Genomic DNA, 17491 nt, shown 5'->3' on the forward strand with positions numbered 1-17491 from the left:
ACTGCACTGGTGCATTCAGCTGATCTAGTGGGTTGTCCATATCCTTTGAATTTAGGTATCTAAAGAGGGGGAAGAATAAGCTAAGTGCTGGGAGTGGGACTTAAGAAGGGGGGGGCAAGTCTGAATGAGAACAGTTCAGTTTTAGGAACCTCAGGGCTCTTGTCGTTCTAGCATGTGGAAGACATAGTTGTGACCCTCTAAAATTATCTCTTCCCTACTAGACTAACTGGGCACATGGTACTCTGTGGCTTCAGATACTTGCAGTGAGACTTAATGTTTTGATGTTAAAGGTCATAGCTGAATTGTGAAGCAGCGTTGTATTTAAAGGCAAACTGGGAGTCATATGGTAACACAGTATACAATAAGAAACGCAGTTAAGTTGAGAGGTTTCAATATAGAAGGTAACTCTGGGCATTATCTTGACTTGACAGATGCCTTAAAGGATAAAACAGCTGCCATTCCATTCTTCTACACAGCCGAAAATACCATGTGTATGACAACACACTGTGCTGCATAGCTTCTAAGCACAGACTACTTAAAGTGGCTGGCTGACCCAGGCAAATCAACATTAAACTAAAGTTTCCCTAGACAGCATAAGGATTGCCTGTGTGATGTTTTCTTCAGCTAACTCTTCTGGTGTTTTTTTTTTTGAGGAGCCCGTGTACTGGCCCTGGGTGGGAAAGCCTGGAGCTGACCTAGCAGAGCTCTAGAATGAGCAGAATGAAACCTGCTGGAATGCATGTTCTTATAGTCAGTACAAGGTGATAGAATAGATCTATGGCAACCATTTCATAGTATGAGTGATAGTTTGACATTAGTACCCAATTTTAATGTCAGCTGACCTTTGTACAGGAGGGGACACTACTCCCTCCTTTCACAAAATGCACAAAACATACCTTCTTGCTGATACTTACGAAGAGATGTTTTTTTCATTTGGTGTTTGAATACAAAGAAATAGAGAGATGCACAACAGCATCTGACAATGCCTGTGATTGACTTCAGCTAAACCGCCCCCCCCCCCCCCGGTAGTGCTGGAACCTTGGTCAGCTTTCAGCTTGGTTAATGTTAGGCTTGTCATCTTGCATCTGTGGTGTACTCTGCAGAGAATGCTACCACTTATGCTCCTCTCAACCTGACTAACCTGGCTGCACTAGCAAGCTGGCAGAATTTCTAGCTATAGCAGGCTTTTTCTGTTCCATTGCAAATCTTTGTGTGCTCTAAAGTATAGGAAGTTGTAGACTAAATGTGTCATGTATTACTTAAAAGCTCTGAACCTTCTGTTAGTGGGAATATTTGCTATGATTAAGGAGTTAGGATAAGAGGAATAATCATGAAGAAGGAAAGCTCAGCTTCTGAGCAGTTTACAGCTTTCTCAACTTCCCAGTCATCAAGACTTGTAGCTACGAGGTTCATTGAACAACTAAATTTTGTGGGATAGTGTATTTTGTGCTCTACTTTGATTCTTTGGAGTTTCTAAGCATAAGGTAAAAAAATAAGGTAAAGACAATGGTTTGCTAATTAATCCTACTTTCTGCTTTTGCTGTCTGCTGCTGTGTTGGACCTTTTAGTGGAAAGAACACGAAGAACTTTCAAAAGATGCTTTTGACTCCTGTGATGTGGGGATTAGGATGGGGAGCAATTCTTCTGCTTAACTTGTACTCTTATTTGATTCCTGGAGCTTATTTAAAATATTTCTGGCATGCTAACCAGGAGCATTTAGTACTATGTTGTATCATGACAGTGTAACAAGACTGAATCTGAGCTAGCAGAATCCTGATCACTAATTTCTTGTGCTGTGCAGCTGTCTTGATATCATATACATGTTCCTTTTGGCATTGTACTAGTTATGTGAGGTAATGGTTTGCATTATACCAGCTTATGTGCCTGGTTTCTTATGGCCTACAGTAAGCTGGAATAACTTAAGATTTTTTTTTTTCCTTCTACTCACGTTTTTCACTTCTATAGGCTCTTTCAGAGGAATAGACAATTATAGTCAAGTATTGTCTGGCTTTACTGACAATGCCAGATCTTGAGAGTTATTTTATTGGAGGCATTCGAGTTTGAACTGAGCCTTAGTTAGCTGCAGCTGAAATGTTTTAAACTTTTTCCTGGCAGACTTCTTGCTTACTGACTGAATCACTATATAGTCTATTGTGTTCTTAAACTTTGGTTATTTTCCTTCTTGTGGCTTTTTTCACCTACAAATACCTTTTTTACCAGATTCCACACAATTAGAAACAGTGAAACTGTATTTGCTGCTTGTGGTCCTGTTGCTATGCTCTCTGTATAGAAATACCAATTTAGCACAGGATACAAAAGTTACCTCTCTTCACTGAGGAGCTAAGTGAGGCTTGATCTTGAAATACCTCTGTTTCTGACGAGTGCAGCTGGGTGTTATGGTAGTCTTCCATAAATAGCTACCAAAATAATATCTGTAGACCTCTAGCAGTCACAAAACAATCCCAAAAGTAGTAATACAAAGCCATCATATTGCCTTTTTTTAAAATAATTGTGTGTACTCATTAATTCTTCTATCTCGAATACCTTTTCCCACTAATAAAGCTCTCATGAGCAAGAACTTCTTGCTTATATAGCTAGATCTCTTTTTCCTGAATTACTATGTATCTTTCTTTACGTGGATGGAAGTTGCATAAATCTGAGTAGAGAAAGAAGCTGTTTTAAAAGCACAGTAGTTGACTTACTTCCATAATCTTGTGGATACTGCTGCTGCTTATTCCTGAAACTGGCATTGTAATCTCCCACAGTGAGTTAAAATACTTAAATACTATTGCTCTCTATCAAGCATTGAGTTTTACTAGTTAGTGTGTTTTTCCCTAATGTTGAAAAATACAGGTTCTCCTAAATTGCATTTGTCTTGTCTCCTTAAAATAATTACAGAAGCCTGTCATCGTAGAATCATAGAATAGTTCGGGTTGGAAGGGACCTTTAAAGGTCATCTAGTCTAATAGGTCATCTGTATACTATGTGTACTGAAAACTGGTTGCTCTGTATTAAGGATCTACATGCTCTTGAGAAGAATCTTGGTCCGTGTGCCTTTTAACTAAAAATTGTTTAAAGGTTTTTGTCTTAAGCTTTTGCTTAAACATGGCTGTAAGTCTTCATGCCACATATCTTATGACTATATCTCTCTTGTCTTTCAGTGAATGATAGTGTCTAGAAAGGGTATGTCCCTTCAGGAGAGAGGTGCCAATGTCCAACCGGCCTAATAACAATCCAGGGGGGTCACTGCGACGTTCACAGAGGAACACTGCTGGGGCCCAGCCACAAGACGACGCAGTAGGAGGAAGGTATGACTGTTATCTATGAGTGTGTTTTAATGTATAGAAGCAAAATTGATGTGACTTAATTAGAGAATGAAGTTTTCCACCCTGTAATCCAAGTACTAAAACCTGTGTAAAATCTTTTTGCCCCTGAAATGCTGTCTGTACTGTTATTGCATGGGATGAAAACATGGATAACTCACTATCACGCGTGTTCAACTAGAATAGCAGTAGTAGATCTATACGGAAAAAGTGTAACTGAGCTGTACTCCACAAATCACAGGTAGTAACCAATTCCTTCCCCCTCTTCCTTCCCTGATAACAAAAATGGCAGGGGGACAGGGCACAGGGAGAATCTGGTGTGTGAAATGTGGGAAAATCTGTGTCCCTGTTAGAGAAGACTGAATAACTGGCACCTCTGTGTTCCCTTGCACTGCATGTTAATCCTGTGCAGCTTCTGAATAATTCAAGAATAAAAGGTTTGCCATCCTTAATACACTTGTACTAGTGAGCAAGTGGACCACCAGGTTGTATTTGTTCTGTAAGTGATTGCCTCTACAATACAGAACAAAGAATATCCTTGAAACTTTTCTGTGGATGCTGACTGTATAATTATTGCCATGTCCTTTAAGGAATTAAGAGTCTTCATTTGAATGAGTGAAGCCTGTATGGATAAGTCTTCCTTTAATTTTGTTAAAATATTAGTCTCATGAAGAAAGGTTATAGTATCATGGTAGGCAGCATCTGTCTTGATTCTGCTTCCTCAGAGGTGTTACTGATGCAGTTGTTTGGATATGTATATCTTTGGCTTGGGTTTTTGGTGTAAAAGTATTGAAATATTGCAGGTCAGTGGCACAAAATTGAAAGTTTTTTACTGTGAAGGAATCGGGCTATAACATATAATGAAGATGAGGTGTATTTCTTACTAGTATAAAGTCTTAACTGAGAACAAGGCCGCTGTGGAATGGATGAAGGAGGCTAGCTGTTCTTTTAAGGAACCTTGGGGGGAGTAATTCAAACTGCAAAATGCAGCTTCACTTTTTCTAAAATAGTCTGTAATGTACAAATGGAAAAGCAGATGATAAACACAAGGCTTCTGTCCTGGGCTTCTGTAGCGTGGGGGGTGGGGTGGGGGGGTGTAAGTTGTTGATTTATGTAGCTGATTATTTTGCAAGCTAGAATTGCTTTTGGAGAATACTCCCTCTTTAACTGAGGCATGGTGAACCCTTCATTCCATTCTGTCTTATCGCTACATCTAAATAGATGTTTAAGTTAGATATTGCCCTACCAACTCTTTCCTTTTACAGTGAACTTGACCTGGGGTGAATAACCCTCTCCCTAGAATAAAGAGCTAGAGGCGAGTTATTTGGGCATGGGGTGGGGGATTCTTCTTTAGATATCTACTGTTTATTCAGATTTTGTAGCAGAATGCCAGGGAGAAGCTCTACAGTGAGTCAGACAAGAAGAATTTTAGAGGTAGCACTATTTTCTTATAAGTTACTCATCCAGTGTTTTGGTGCATTGTGATCTGTTACTTATGCTATCACACAATGATTCAAGATACAACTTGTCTTGAATGACTGGACCCCTCACCAAATCTGTGTCAGTCAGACTTCCATGAGCAAGAGTGTATTGCACTCCTGAGCTATGTTAGACCTTTATTGGAACCAAAGCTCTTTGCTTAAGTAGAGAGGATGGAAGCTTACAATCCTCTTTGAAAATGTGGGCTCTTTAGAACAGGACTTCCCCTGCCTTTCCATCTCTGAACAAGCATTTTTGGCTGTCAAAGTGTATAAAAAGGCCTGGATAAAGCATACTGATTAATAAAACTTTATAATGAATTCAGTTTCTCTTACTGTCTTCTGTATCTTGTCTTTAATAAGCTGCTGGGCAGAAATGGCTGTTGTACAAGGAACAATGTAAGACAGATCTGTCATGTCCTTGGCAAATTTGTAGATGAAATGGAAAGAGACAGGCTCTCAGATAACAGTCACTTTTTCTCTGGTTGCCTGTCTTCAGACGCAAACTTCAGGACTCATCCTTCCATGCATCTAGGATGCAGTGGAATAGTATGTTCTAGTTCTGCTGCTGAACAGTACATAGGAGTGTCTAGAGTTCACAGCTTGATGTACCTTCTTCATTATGCTTTGCTGTACTCCGGTGTTACATACTGCTTTGGCTGCTATATTTAAAAACAAAACCAACAACAACAACAAAAAAACCCAACCCCAAAAAAACACACCCCCACCCCCCCCCCACCTTTTCTTACATTAGTTTTTTTGGGACGCTTAGGACACTAGCTTATTTCCAGTGTCTGTCTTGTATTTGTCATCTGTAAAGTGAAACTCTTCAATTTCAGCTGTAAAATAATTCAAACAGAATGAACAAACTGTGGAAAGACCAGTTTCAATAACATGCTCGTATTGTGCAAATAACTGAACTTAGGATGCATCTATGTTAGTATTTTAGTTGGAGTTGGGAATGTTCTTTTGAAGCAAATCTGTCATCCTCACCTGCTGTGCTTTGGCTAACATCATGGAATGGTCTTGGAGCACTTGAAGTGGAATCTTTTTGAATGAAAATAAACTGGAAGCTGTGTTCTAAGAGAGCAGTTCACGCATCCTGGTCACTTGTGGTTGTAATCTGGTCTGCTTTGAAGTAGAAATCGTTGAAATGCATAGATGGTGGATGTTGGTCCTTAATGGCAAGTATCTTGCTTTACGAATTTTCTTTTGTTGATTTGTACGACTTGTTGATGTAGTTGTACTATGAGATTTTATTCAGCCACTTTTAGATCCATGTTTCTTAAAAAACAAAACCAATACAACACCCCCCCCCCCAACACACCTCCAAAACAAAAAAACTAGTATTGTAGAGGGAATTAAGCAGTAATGTGAGTCTGTAGGGTCTGTTGTTGCTTCAAGCCTAAAATTACCCACAAAGTTTATAAGCAAACTGAAGGGCCACACCTTCTAAAGTGTTGGAGAAGGTTACTTCACTTTGGTCATAGATATGCAATCATAACCCTTCGAGCAAGGACAAGTTTCGATGCTGTCTGAACTTGTGTACTTGATTACATTTCTGCTTTGTATAAATAGCTTTCTAAATGCTGGAAATGCAACAGCTTTTTCTTAAAGCTTTCTTGTGGCTAAGGTGCACACATTTTCGAAATACAAATTAAGTGACAAAAACTTGGAGAGTTTCTGCAGCTTGTCACTCTTCCTGTAATTTCAGACTTTGGTGTGAAGTCCACTAATCTAACGTAAGCGAGTGGTTGTATAGCCATTGGTAGTATAGCCAAATGGCTTTGTAATAGCCTTAACTTTCCTCTGTCTCTTGTGCTCTGACTGGAGTGATAGATGTTAAAAGGAAGGTGTTAAAAAGGAGAGAGACTGGAGAATGATATCACTTCCAAGCCGAAATGTTAATGCATGTTTTTCTATAGTCTTTGACCCTTTTGCAGCTTAAAGGTCTTTTGCTAAAACTTTATCAACTTAATTTGCTGAGTGGCTGCTGTTCACTTGCATGAAGACTCTGGAAATTCCAAACTCCTCTCGGGTCTAGTAGGTAAAACATAAATGCAGAATCTTCCTCCTGTGACATCTAATGCTGGCGCAGATTTGGCTTAACCTGGAAGCAACAGTGCAAACCTGTTTTCCTATAGACTGGGTTTATTTGCTGTCACCCTAGCATCTTTTACTAGCAATTTTATACTTAACACAGTAACTTGATATGAGCTTTGTGTGTTTGATTTTTACAGTTGCATTTGTTTAAAAAACCAAACAGTGGTGCTAGGCTCACAGGCTGTGTAGAAAGATAGTTGCAGCAAAATTGGAAGTAAACTTAGCATCTGTGATGTATGCTTTTTCTCTAAAACAAGCAAGGGATGTGTGTTTGAAAACAGATGTGTGAACTGATGAACTGTTGTTTTTTTCTTCCCCCCACCCCCTGTATGCACATAACCAAACTGGCCTTGTTGAAGTTAGACTAATGTGATTCTTCACTTCATTGTCAGTAGTGATGTTGAAATAACTTTGTGCTTTGGATGACTTTCTGCTCCTGTGCATATTATAGTTCTTGCTGGCTTTACTACCAGATTGAAAAGTATTCGGTGTTATCCTCCTAATTTAAAATTACTGTTAAAATGGCACCCTCCTAATTGTAAGCATGAGCCCTTGTCTGAACTATCTCTTCCAGCACTTTCCATTGAAGGATGACTCTTTGCAGGTTTGTAAGGAAGCAATAATGATACTAAAGCTTCCCTTTGCAACAGTAAACCAAAGAGGAGTGGGGAAGCAGATGCATTAATGAAAGCACTCTTTTCATGGCGGCAGGGGGAGGGGGTGGAAGGTACTTACTGTCACTTTCTTAGCTCTCTTAAATCTACATTGTCACCATGTGTGTTGAAGAATTGTGCCCTTGTGGCTTAAGTTCCCAGTGATGCCATGGTATTTACTTTGAATGGGAGCAATTTGGAAGTGATATTGAGAGGCACACAAAAAGATCTTTTCTGAAAGTGGTGCAGTTGACTGTTCCTTTCAGTTGTGAGCAATGTTTCAGTATATTGGTATGGAGTAATGGAAGTGGTCCTGTGTACTAGAACTATTTAGTAGTGCTGGAAATTTTTTTTTGTGTGGCATGAAATGACAGTGGTGTTTATCTTTTAATCTGCATATTGTCACTCTTCTGAAATCTTTAGGAATAGCAGTATGTAAGTAGGATATCAATTTGACATAAATCACGGCTATGCTGTTACAGTTGTGTATGAAAGTATGATACTTTGACAAATTTTTTCAGAATATAATACACACATGTTCTGCATTTGGGATTGAAGGCTAAATGGGAAATAAGAGATCCTTGTTAGCTGCTTAGAGGACGTTGATATAAGCAGAATCTGGAAAACAGTTTGGACTGACCTTTTTCAAATACTAAAGCAAGAAGAATGCTTTTGTTAGTCATACTGCTTTGGTTCTGAACAGGATTTGGTTTTGGACCAGTCTTGGTAATATGTTAACTGTTAACATCTTACCTGAGACTTGTGTAAAAACTAGATTTAATGTTTGAGTCGGTGGGGAAGACAGGTGGAGTATTTCTGAGGAGAGAAAGTAAGGGTTTTTTTACACAGCTTATTTCATCTGTGCTATTGCTTTTTTTTTTTTTTTTAATCTCACCTTTGACAGAAGTAAAAGGGTGTTTAGTTTTGTAGACTTCATATTTGGAAGCATTTAATACCTCACTCTCAGCTGCTGAGCAACATGACTTAGATGAAACAGTTTATTAACTAACTTCAAAAGGTATGTGTGTTGTTTTGGTTGTGTGTGTGTGGTTTTTTTTTTTTTTTTTTTAATATGCACGGAGTAACTCTTTGAGGACAGGTTCTAGTTGGTTCTTTATTATGGTTTTGCTAAGGAAGGCTAAGGGCTGGCAATTTCCATGAGATTGTTTATATAAACACTGCAAACTAAATGGCTGGTCACTTTTCAACTTCTGTATGTGTGTTACTCTAAACTGAGTGTCTGCCTGTGAATTAAAAATGTGTATCAGCAGACAGCTTTGCCCAGATGAGTGAACCCTTGGAGTGGGTTATGAAACTGTCTTTAAGTTGGGGGGGGGGGGGGGGGGGGCAAGAGCAAAAAAACCCAAACCAAAAACCCCAAAACAACACTTGAAGGTGCAGGAAGTGCTCAGTCTTTCTGGACCTGCCCCTGCTAATGGAAATGGACAAATACAAGCTCGTAAATACTTACCTTACCATTTTTTATCATGAATGAGGAACTTAGCCTCTCAGAATACTTGTTGCTAGAATATATGTTTAAATGAAGCTTCTGAATGAATGATGCATCAATGGAAAAGAATAAAGAGCTTGTAACTGGGTAAGTTATGAGTTAAAAGCCTTGATTTATGGGTAAAAGTACAGGTAGCTTACAGCCTTTAACAAGAATCAATCTTCCAGCTGCCCATGTACCTTTCATAGCACTTAGTTCTCCATGTGTTACTCTTTTTGTTTCTAGCTCATCTGACTATTCTAATTACCTTTGTATGTAAGTTAAAAGTTAACTAGACCTTAAGCAAGCTGTCACAACCTTAATATAAATTGGGACAATGATACTTGTTAGTTGGTGTATGGTTAAAGTTCTCCTAACTTAATCCGGTAGTCTTTCCAAATTGTCAGTCTGCTTCCCGTTGTATAAACGTTAGAGAAGGGGAGTTAATGTCATGCTCCTTTCAACTGACGTGTTACAGCTGTACAGCTACTGCATGTACAGTTGCTATTGTCTTGTGTACCTTCTCTTCGCAACACATGCAAGGTGAATGATTAAACTCAGAGAAGTGAGAGCACAGTAGGTCTTTAAAAACAAAATAAAAAAAAAATCCTCATCAGTTCTGACTCTCCATTTGTTATGTTTCTAGTGTAACCATTCTGCTCTGGCTATGAATGTTATTACTACTGATAGTTTGATGGATAAAGAAAATAAAGCAAATGCAAATAGTCTGCATGATACAGTATTCACGATTCCCAGGATATGGTTGTGGCTTTATTGGTCCACATAAATTGGACATTGGTATGAAGTTATGTTTGTAAAACTTGTGAGAAACTGAAGGGTTTAAAGGTGGAAGGGGGGAAGCCTGGAACAAGTGGAAGCTCTTCAGTGCATGATTTAAGTACTTGATATTGTGATGTATTGCTTTAGCCATATTTTAGTTGAAAGGATCTTCAGTTATTTGTGTTCTGTGAATACTTAAAGCACTAAGTTGAATTCAGTTCTAATTAAAGCAAAACAAAAATCTTTAAGGGAAAATAACCTTTTAAAATATACTTCAGAATAAATGAACCCTGATCAGTTAGCTTACATAAAAAAAAAAAAAGAGATTTCTGCCAAGTGTAAATTATGTAATAACTTCTGTTACTCCCATAATAAAAACATTTCAAGGGGAAAATTAAATTTCACGCCTTAATCTTTTGTTGGGAAAAGGAAAATCCAAATACTCAGGATTAGGTGAAACATTCCCAAGTTTACCTTGATGGAGTTTGCTATTGTGAGCTAAAGATGTAACTGTTTTATTTTGCTTGCTTTTGATAGCAAAAATTATTTCTTCTAGTATGAGAAATACAAACAAATTGCTGGAGTATGGAGAAGATGCTGTTAATTTAATCTTTTCAGACTGTTATGCTCTTAGAAAGATGAGCCACAGAAAATGTTTTGAATATGTGCTGTCTAGGTGTGTTCATCTGTTTGAGTAACTGACTAAATGAGAATACTTCGGAAGAAAACAGAGGAAGGCACGTTATCAAGAAAAACAGTCATATTACTGAAGTTTTACCATTTCAACTCTGTAAGCAAATTGTCATGTGGTTATCACTTAAGTGATTAGACTTGGTACTTTTTTCCTACTAAGGTTTGTTTGTGTTGAAATCCTTAAGAGGATGGTGAAACTTTCTGGTCAATAGTAGGCTTAGCTCTGCCTTTGCTACTGGATTTCTGGCATTTGGTTGGAAGAAGCTATTTGAAAGCTTGTGGAACTCTTCTGCCTCTTCCAGTTACTCTTTTGGCCTAAACTTTTTGATGTTTGGGGTCATGGGTTGGAGCGGGACACTTATATCTGAAATACCATTTCTCCCCTTGCCCCATATGATTCAAAGATCCTTGCATAGCTCAACTCAAAGGACTAGATAGCCTAGGATAACAGTGTATAAGCATATCTTCAGCAGTTCTTTAATTTTGAAACATTGCTTCTTCCAGCATTAATACTAGGCTAGTTTGAGGTTTCATAAAGGTTAGTGGTGCTTGGGGTTTCCGTATAGGTAGGATATGAGCAGTAGAGTTTTCCTGGTGACAGCAGAGTCAAAAGTGTGTTTTATCCAGGGAAGTACAAGTGAGATGTCTCTTGCCTTAGCAATTATTTATACTATGCTGTTTTAAATACTGATGAGCTGTCTCTTCTGAGTCTTGCAGATTGTAATTCTCATTGGTTTTGAATATAGATGTGGAATATGTGAAAATGTAACTTAATTCTTAAATTTTATCTATGGTATAGCATAACCTTTGTCCTTCAGTCAGGGCTCATACAATAAACGATTTTCTGCATGCAGCTGAAAGGTGCTTGGAAGACCTCTTTTAGCTTATCTATGTGAAACTCATTCCTTTCTTTGACATCACAGGTTTCCTGTCTCATCTGACTGCCTTCATCGGTAGCATGCATTTCTTCATTCCTCTTACTTCACCTCTTACCAGACAGCTCTCAAGCCTTTGAACTGGTGGATCTGCAGCCAGAAAAATAACTGGCAGGGTTGAGTTTTCCTACTGAGTGGAACTGGTTGCATTCCCATTCTGAGTATTTGATTTTCTTAAACTGAAGAGCAAAGAGACAAACTTGTAAACACTTGTAACTGGATAAAGTCTTTAATGCATGGAATCTTGAGGTTGATGAGTATGTATCTATTTCTGAGAAGAGGTCTTTGACAGGTGCTCTAGTCTTGTGCCTTACTGTGCTAGCTTAATGCTTAAGTGAATAATTCAGTAATCTTGCACGCCAGAAAAATTTGAATTTAACTGCACAGCTCAAGCATGAGAAGAAGTTTTGTTTAAAATGACTAAATAATTGTGTGCTTTACAACACAGTTACACTGGTAGTGATTTGTAACTGCACCAGGTGATTCTTTTGAAATACTGCTTTAATGTTAGGGGTTGATATGGAAAGGTTTGAAGCTGTAAACTAACATTTTAAAATGGTCCAAAAATAAATAATAATTCCACCTACAGGTTTGTATCTGTATCTTGGAATCCTGATAGCTTTCTGTTTTGACTTTCTGCTGACAGGTCACATTTAGGGCAGGCAAAACATAAGGCACATAGCCCTCCTGAGAGTAGAAAATCTATTTCAAAGACACCCAAAGTGCAGTCTAATACTACTTCTGAGCAGTCCAAGGGACACTTTTCTAAAAGGTAACTGTGCTTCATACTCATATGTTAACCAGTGTTAATCTGCGCTTCACAACTGTGTATAATATATCTAGTTATACAGAGTTCTTATAAAATGTATGACTAATAGATTTCAACTAATCTAGGTATTGCATTTAGCGGATATATTTTTGTTTCACATTCTGTTTGTGTTTTGGTTTTTTAATTCACCAACTAAGAGCATTCCATCAGTGATGGGGAGGAAATGATTTCTGCATAACTAGTCCTGGAATACTTGCAAAATCTTTCTCCCCTTTTCCTGCTTCATGTTGGGGGAAGATTGCCCAAGGAGTTCTGAGCAATGTCCAATATTAATTGAAACATGTAACGGTCTAAAGTATGCCTGTGTTCAGGATAATCATCTCGGTCATGCTTTGTCTGCTCTTCATATACTTCTACATGATAGAAAACTGTTGCAGTGTGGATACAGCAGAAGAGAATTTTGCCATTTTTCTGTGTGATTCGTTACCTCAGTTTCAAGATTGATGAGAAGCTATCCTTTCATCAAGAGCCTTCCTTAAACTAGAATCCAGTTATGACTAGTTATGCATTACTGAACACTCCTTACTCTCTTGTGGAACTTATATTCTCAAACATTCAGATAATAGCTTCATGGCTTGAATTTTTTTTTTTTTTCATTTTAATCAGTTTGATATATCTATTAAAAAAAAAATCACATAGTAAAATCTATCCAAGTTGCCTCATGTCTTCCTCTTTAAAAGAAGCAGTGTACTGTGCTTTTGTTTAGCAATTTATTTTGTTTTCATGCTAGCAAAGATTTGCAATATGACTGTCCTCATACAAGCATGTGTTTGGGTTTTTTTTTCTTCTTAATAATCAACAGTGTTTCTTACCTGCGGTTTCCTTTATTATTAGAGAATGCTGACATTTATCTTGCAAAACTGTTGCAACTGAGCGGTTTCTTGAGTTCAACACTAATGCTGTTCCCGCTTACTTCTACAGAGGCTGTAGTTCATCTGCTGTTTTAATACCACAACAAGAAGATCCAGAGAGAGTCAATACTTCAGAAAAGCAAAAAACGGGGCAAGTGCCTAAGAAAGACAATTCTCGAGGAGTTAAACGCAGTGCTAGTCCAGATTACAGGAGGACCAATTCTCCTAGCTCTGCTAAAAAACCCAAAGCACTTCAACACACTGAAACTTCCTCGGAAACTAACAAGCCACATACTAAATCTAAGAGAAGATACTTAAACCAAGAACAGCCGAAGTCTACACAATTGCCATCAACAAGCAAGGCTCACACCAGAAAGGGTGGAGCTGCTGGTAGCTCCCGAAGTCAGAAAAGGAAAAGGACAGAGAATCTGTCTTGTATAAAGAGTGGTTCAGCAGTTGAATCAACTGGCGCTGAAGAGAAGTCAGCAAAACTCTCCAAGCTGGCTTCAAAATCGGTGACCTCAGCCAAAGCTGGGTGTAGCACCATCACTGATTCTTCTTCTTCAGCTTCCACATCCTCCTCCTCTTCTGCTGTTGCTTCTGCTTCTTCTAGTGTTCCTCAGGGTGCCAGAGTGAAACAGGGAAAGGACCAGAATAAGGCTAGACGTTCCCGTTCTGCATCCAGCCCCAGTCCAAGAAGGAGTAGCAGGGACAAAGAACCGAGTAAAACAGGTGGCTCTTCAAAGTTTGACTGGGCTGCTCGATTCAGCCCCAAAGTCAGTCTCCCTAAAACAAAACTGTCTCTACCAGGCTCTTCCAAGTCAGAGTCATCAAAACCTGGACCTTCAGGACTACAGGCTAAGCTAGCAAGTAAGTTGTTCTTTTGTGGAAGAATAAGCATGTGTGTTTTAAAATCAAGTCTCATAAACAAATGCTTCTATTGTTTGCAGGCTTCTTGGGATCTTTTTAGAGAAATTAACTTTTAGTGTGTTCTGCTGAGCTTTAAGTAAAGCTGTGACTGAAGTTATTTACAGCTAAAGCAAATTATTTAAGTACAGTCAGTGTTCTATAAGTTGGTTCTCTGTCTTGCAAGTCAATTTTAAAAATAAAATACATGCAAAGTAGTTGGATGTTGTGATGGGGACATACACGTTATAAAACTCTCTTGATTGTATACCTCCTGCCAGATTTTTTTTTTCTATTTTCTTAAGCTTTGTCTCCCAAAGTGGGCATGATAAATGCTGGGAAACAAGTAGATAATATGTGGTTTCTTGTTTCAAGCCCACTTTCCTAGTTTTTCCTTACTGTGAGAATCTCTGATGTTACTTTAAAAACAGCAGTCTTTTAAACCTGGTGTACCTAGTGCCTGGGACGTTAGTTGCTTTATCTTTCAAATTGTTCCTATAAAATATGTCCTCTCTTTGGTGCTGAATTTGAATAGTAGGTACTGTTCTTGGACATTGTCAGTAAGAGATACAGGCTGTCTCCAAGCAGAGCACCTGCTTGCTAGTGTGCAGATATGCTTGTAGCTCTGTTGCTTTGAACAAATTTTTTTTGAAATGCATTATGCTGCCTTTGTGTGCTGTATGATTTACTTCTAGCATGTATTCTCTAAAATTTGATTTTAAGAAGTTGGATTCCTAAGCTTGCTCACTGTTGTTCCTTTCCTGATCACAAGTAGCCTGTCCCATCTAGGACATGTCTATAGGTAATGCTAATGCAGGAAGTATGTGAAATAAACAAGAGCAACTGGATGTCTTCCTGTATAATCAAAATAGATTTAATTGACCTAACAGGCTTGTTTTGGATAACTTGCATGACTGGAGTATTGATTCTGGAATGATCTAACCTAATTGAGGAAGAATGGCATTGGGGAAGGGGAGAGGAGTTACTTTATTTACAGCAAGGTTTTATCTACCTGCTCCATGGTTCAAGACTTACTGGGTGATGAATTCCAGAGTAAAAACTCTGAATTTGCACAGGCTGGAGTGAGGGGGGAGTGGGTAGGAACTGGGCAAGAATGGGACTGACCCACAAGTTCTTAGCTAAGTCTGTCCATGTTACAGGCAACTTTTTAGCAATGAAGAAAAGCAACAGGGAGGAGAAAGAATTCACCTCCAGCAAGTGAACAATGAGAAGGTGAAGGCAGAGAGTAATTTATGTGACAAGTTACAAAACTTCAGCAAGGAGTGAGAAGGGGAAGGGTGGGATAGCACAATGTAAGGGGTGGGGGTGTTGAGTGGCTTGAAAAACAGCATTGAGAATGAGTCTAAACTGTCTCCACAAAGAATGTACTGAGAAAGCCAGCCTGACTAGCTTTAGCTCTTCCCTGACCTGGAAGTCATCTTTTGCAAAAGGATAAACTTAAGTTGAACAAAGACATTCAAGTATATGTCACAAAACCAAGTTGGCATGGACTGTAGGTATGTATGTGTATGTATAAAAAGTCACTGGTAAGGGGCACAAAGCATGGTGAGAGACGTTTCTAGACTCAATAGAGGTTAAAGTTACTTTCTCTAGATGGCATCCCAGTTTGAGGGGGGGGGAAAGTACTAACAGGTGATATTAGGAGGTCTAAAATGTCTAATGCCTCTTTATTTTACTATAGATTACAGCAAAACTTTATTCCAAAAGTTATTATATTGACTGTCATTGATCAGGATAAGTGATTACACTGAATATCACTAAGAGTAAGAAATCAACCTAGTATAGAAGAAAAGTGGTAAACTTTATGATATTTTCAAATAGCCTCAGCCTTTCAAATAGTGCAGTAGAGCTCTGACAACAGTTTGAAGTGATCTTGGAATCAATAGTAACTATTATTAGCTCAGCCCTTTTTTAAAAAGAGAGAAAATAACTTGACTGTTATACAGCTTCACTAACTTGAAAATATTGGGACAAATTTGAAATATTTTAACAAAATACGCATTTGGATAATGCTGAGAAGTGTCAAGAAAATATTAAGAAAATAAACCTCCAGGGTAGGTTTTTAAGGAAGAATAGGTGAGTTCGAATTTATTTTCTGTAGCAAGCTAGTAGAGGATAAGGGAACAGAAATAGGTGATTTTTCACACAAACATTAACACCCCTAAAGCTTTCTAAAGCAGTAAGGCAAACAGTGATCTAGATTAAATTGTTGAGGTGTACACCCCTCTGCCTAGAAACATGTCCTTAGAAGTCATAGTAGTCCTGTGTAGAAAGTGGAAGCTCAGTAGGCTTGTATAGGGGTATAATATGAAACAGATATTTGAAGAAGTTTGAAATAGGGCTTATGGAATTAGTGGGAGATAAACAAAAAACAAAGACGCAAACATAACTCTGAGGAGCTGCAAAAACTTCAGGAAAAATGATGGCGGGGGAGTGGTTCTAGGAAGAAAAGTGGGAGGAGAGGGGAAGTTATTCTGGCTAACGTGGTCAGTCATGTCTGTATAAATGCAATGCTGTTCACTTCTGGGTATTGCAGTTCAAGAGGTACAAGAAGAATTATTAGTAGTTGTGATCTTTGAAGGAAAAACTGGAAGAGCTGAGCTGGCTTACTCTACTGAAGAGAAGAATGAGGAGAGACATGGTTGTCATCTTTGCAGAAGCTTTTCATATATTGGAGGGGAATACCCTGAGGTTTCTTGTCCAGTCCTCACTGGATAATTAATAAGTGTTAAATGCAGCCAAGGTGACTTTCAGACTCTTCAGCTACACAGCAGTCTGAGTAACTAAGCAGTGACATCACTGAATAACAGCTATAGAATTAGCTGGAAGAATAAAACCAGGCTAGAATAAAGTTTTTCACCTCGGTTTTTGTAGCTACATATGTCTTGACATGGGGGAAGAAAAAAGGCAAGTTTCTTGTTTTGCTCTCTTCATTTGACTCTCTTCACATCCTTTTCAAGCCCTACGTTTTGTAGGGGCTTTTTAAATGTTGCAAATTGAGTCATCTGAGTGATTACGTAACAATATAAAACCAAGCTTAATTATGTCTCCATTATTGGGGAAATCTCTACTGCCCTTTGTGTAGTGTCTTGTGGCCCTTAAGTAGAAAGAAGCTGGCAATGATGGCTGGGACAGTGCTGAGAGCAGGGTAACTTAGGGTGGCTGTCGCTGACTGAGAAGCCTCTACCTAATAATTCAAAATTTGGGGGCTGGAGAGGTTATTGGGTTAACAAAAAGCCACGTGAAGGGGAGCATGGAGCTTGAATGGTGTATAACTCCTGACTTAAAGAGATTTGGCAGAGGTGAGGGAGAAAAGAAACTGAAAATAGCTCTGAATTAGTTTATTTGGGATTGTGGGTGACAGTGCTGTCTGCATGATGGTCGTTCGAGCCTTACAGTTGTGGACTTGCGATTGAGGAAATAAGATGAC

At 38.6% G+C, this 17491-nt stretch overlaps 1 protein-coding gene across 13 annotated transcripts in view; it reads left to right on the forward strand.

Annotated features, from left to right (window-relative positions):
• The window catches only part of TRIP12 (thyroid hormone receptor interactor 12), an 83098-nt gene that overhangs the window by 24040 nt on the left and 41567 nt on the right, over nucleotides 1-17491 (forward strand). For 11 of the 13 annotated variants that reach the window (XM_082319932.1, XM_082319937.1, XM_082319931.1 and 8 more), the window contains 3 exons: nucleotides 3162-3308; nucleotides 12101-12226; nucleotides 13205-14004. In XM_082319932.1, coding sequence (XP_082176058.1) covers nucleotides 3211-3308; nucleotides 12101-12226; nucleotides 13205-14004 — 1024 coding nt within the window. In that variant the 5' untranslated portion in view covers nucleotides 3162-3210. The remainder of the gene's footprint in view (nucleotides 1-3161; nucleotides 3309-12100; nucleotides 12227-13204; nucleotides 14005-17491) is intronic. The other 2 variants (XM_082319933.1, XM_082319934.1) reach the window with 1 other exon arrangement.

The sequence above is a fragment of the Platalea leucorodia genome (genome assembly GCF_965183815.1).
Source record: "Platalea leucorodia genome assembly, chromosome: 8".
NCBI classification, from domain to species: Eukaryota; Metazoa; Chordata; class Aves; order Pelecaniformes; family Threskiornithidae; genus Platalea; species Platalea leucorodia.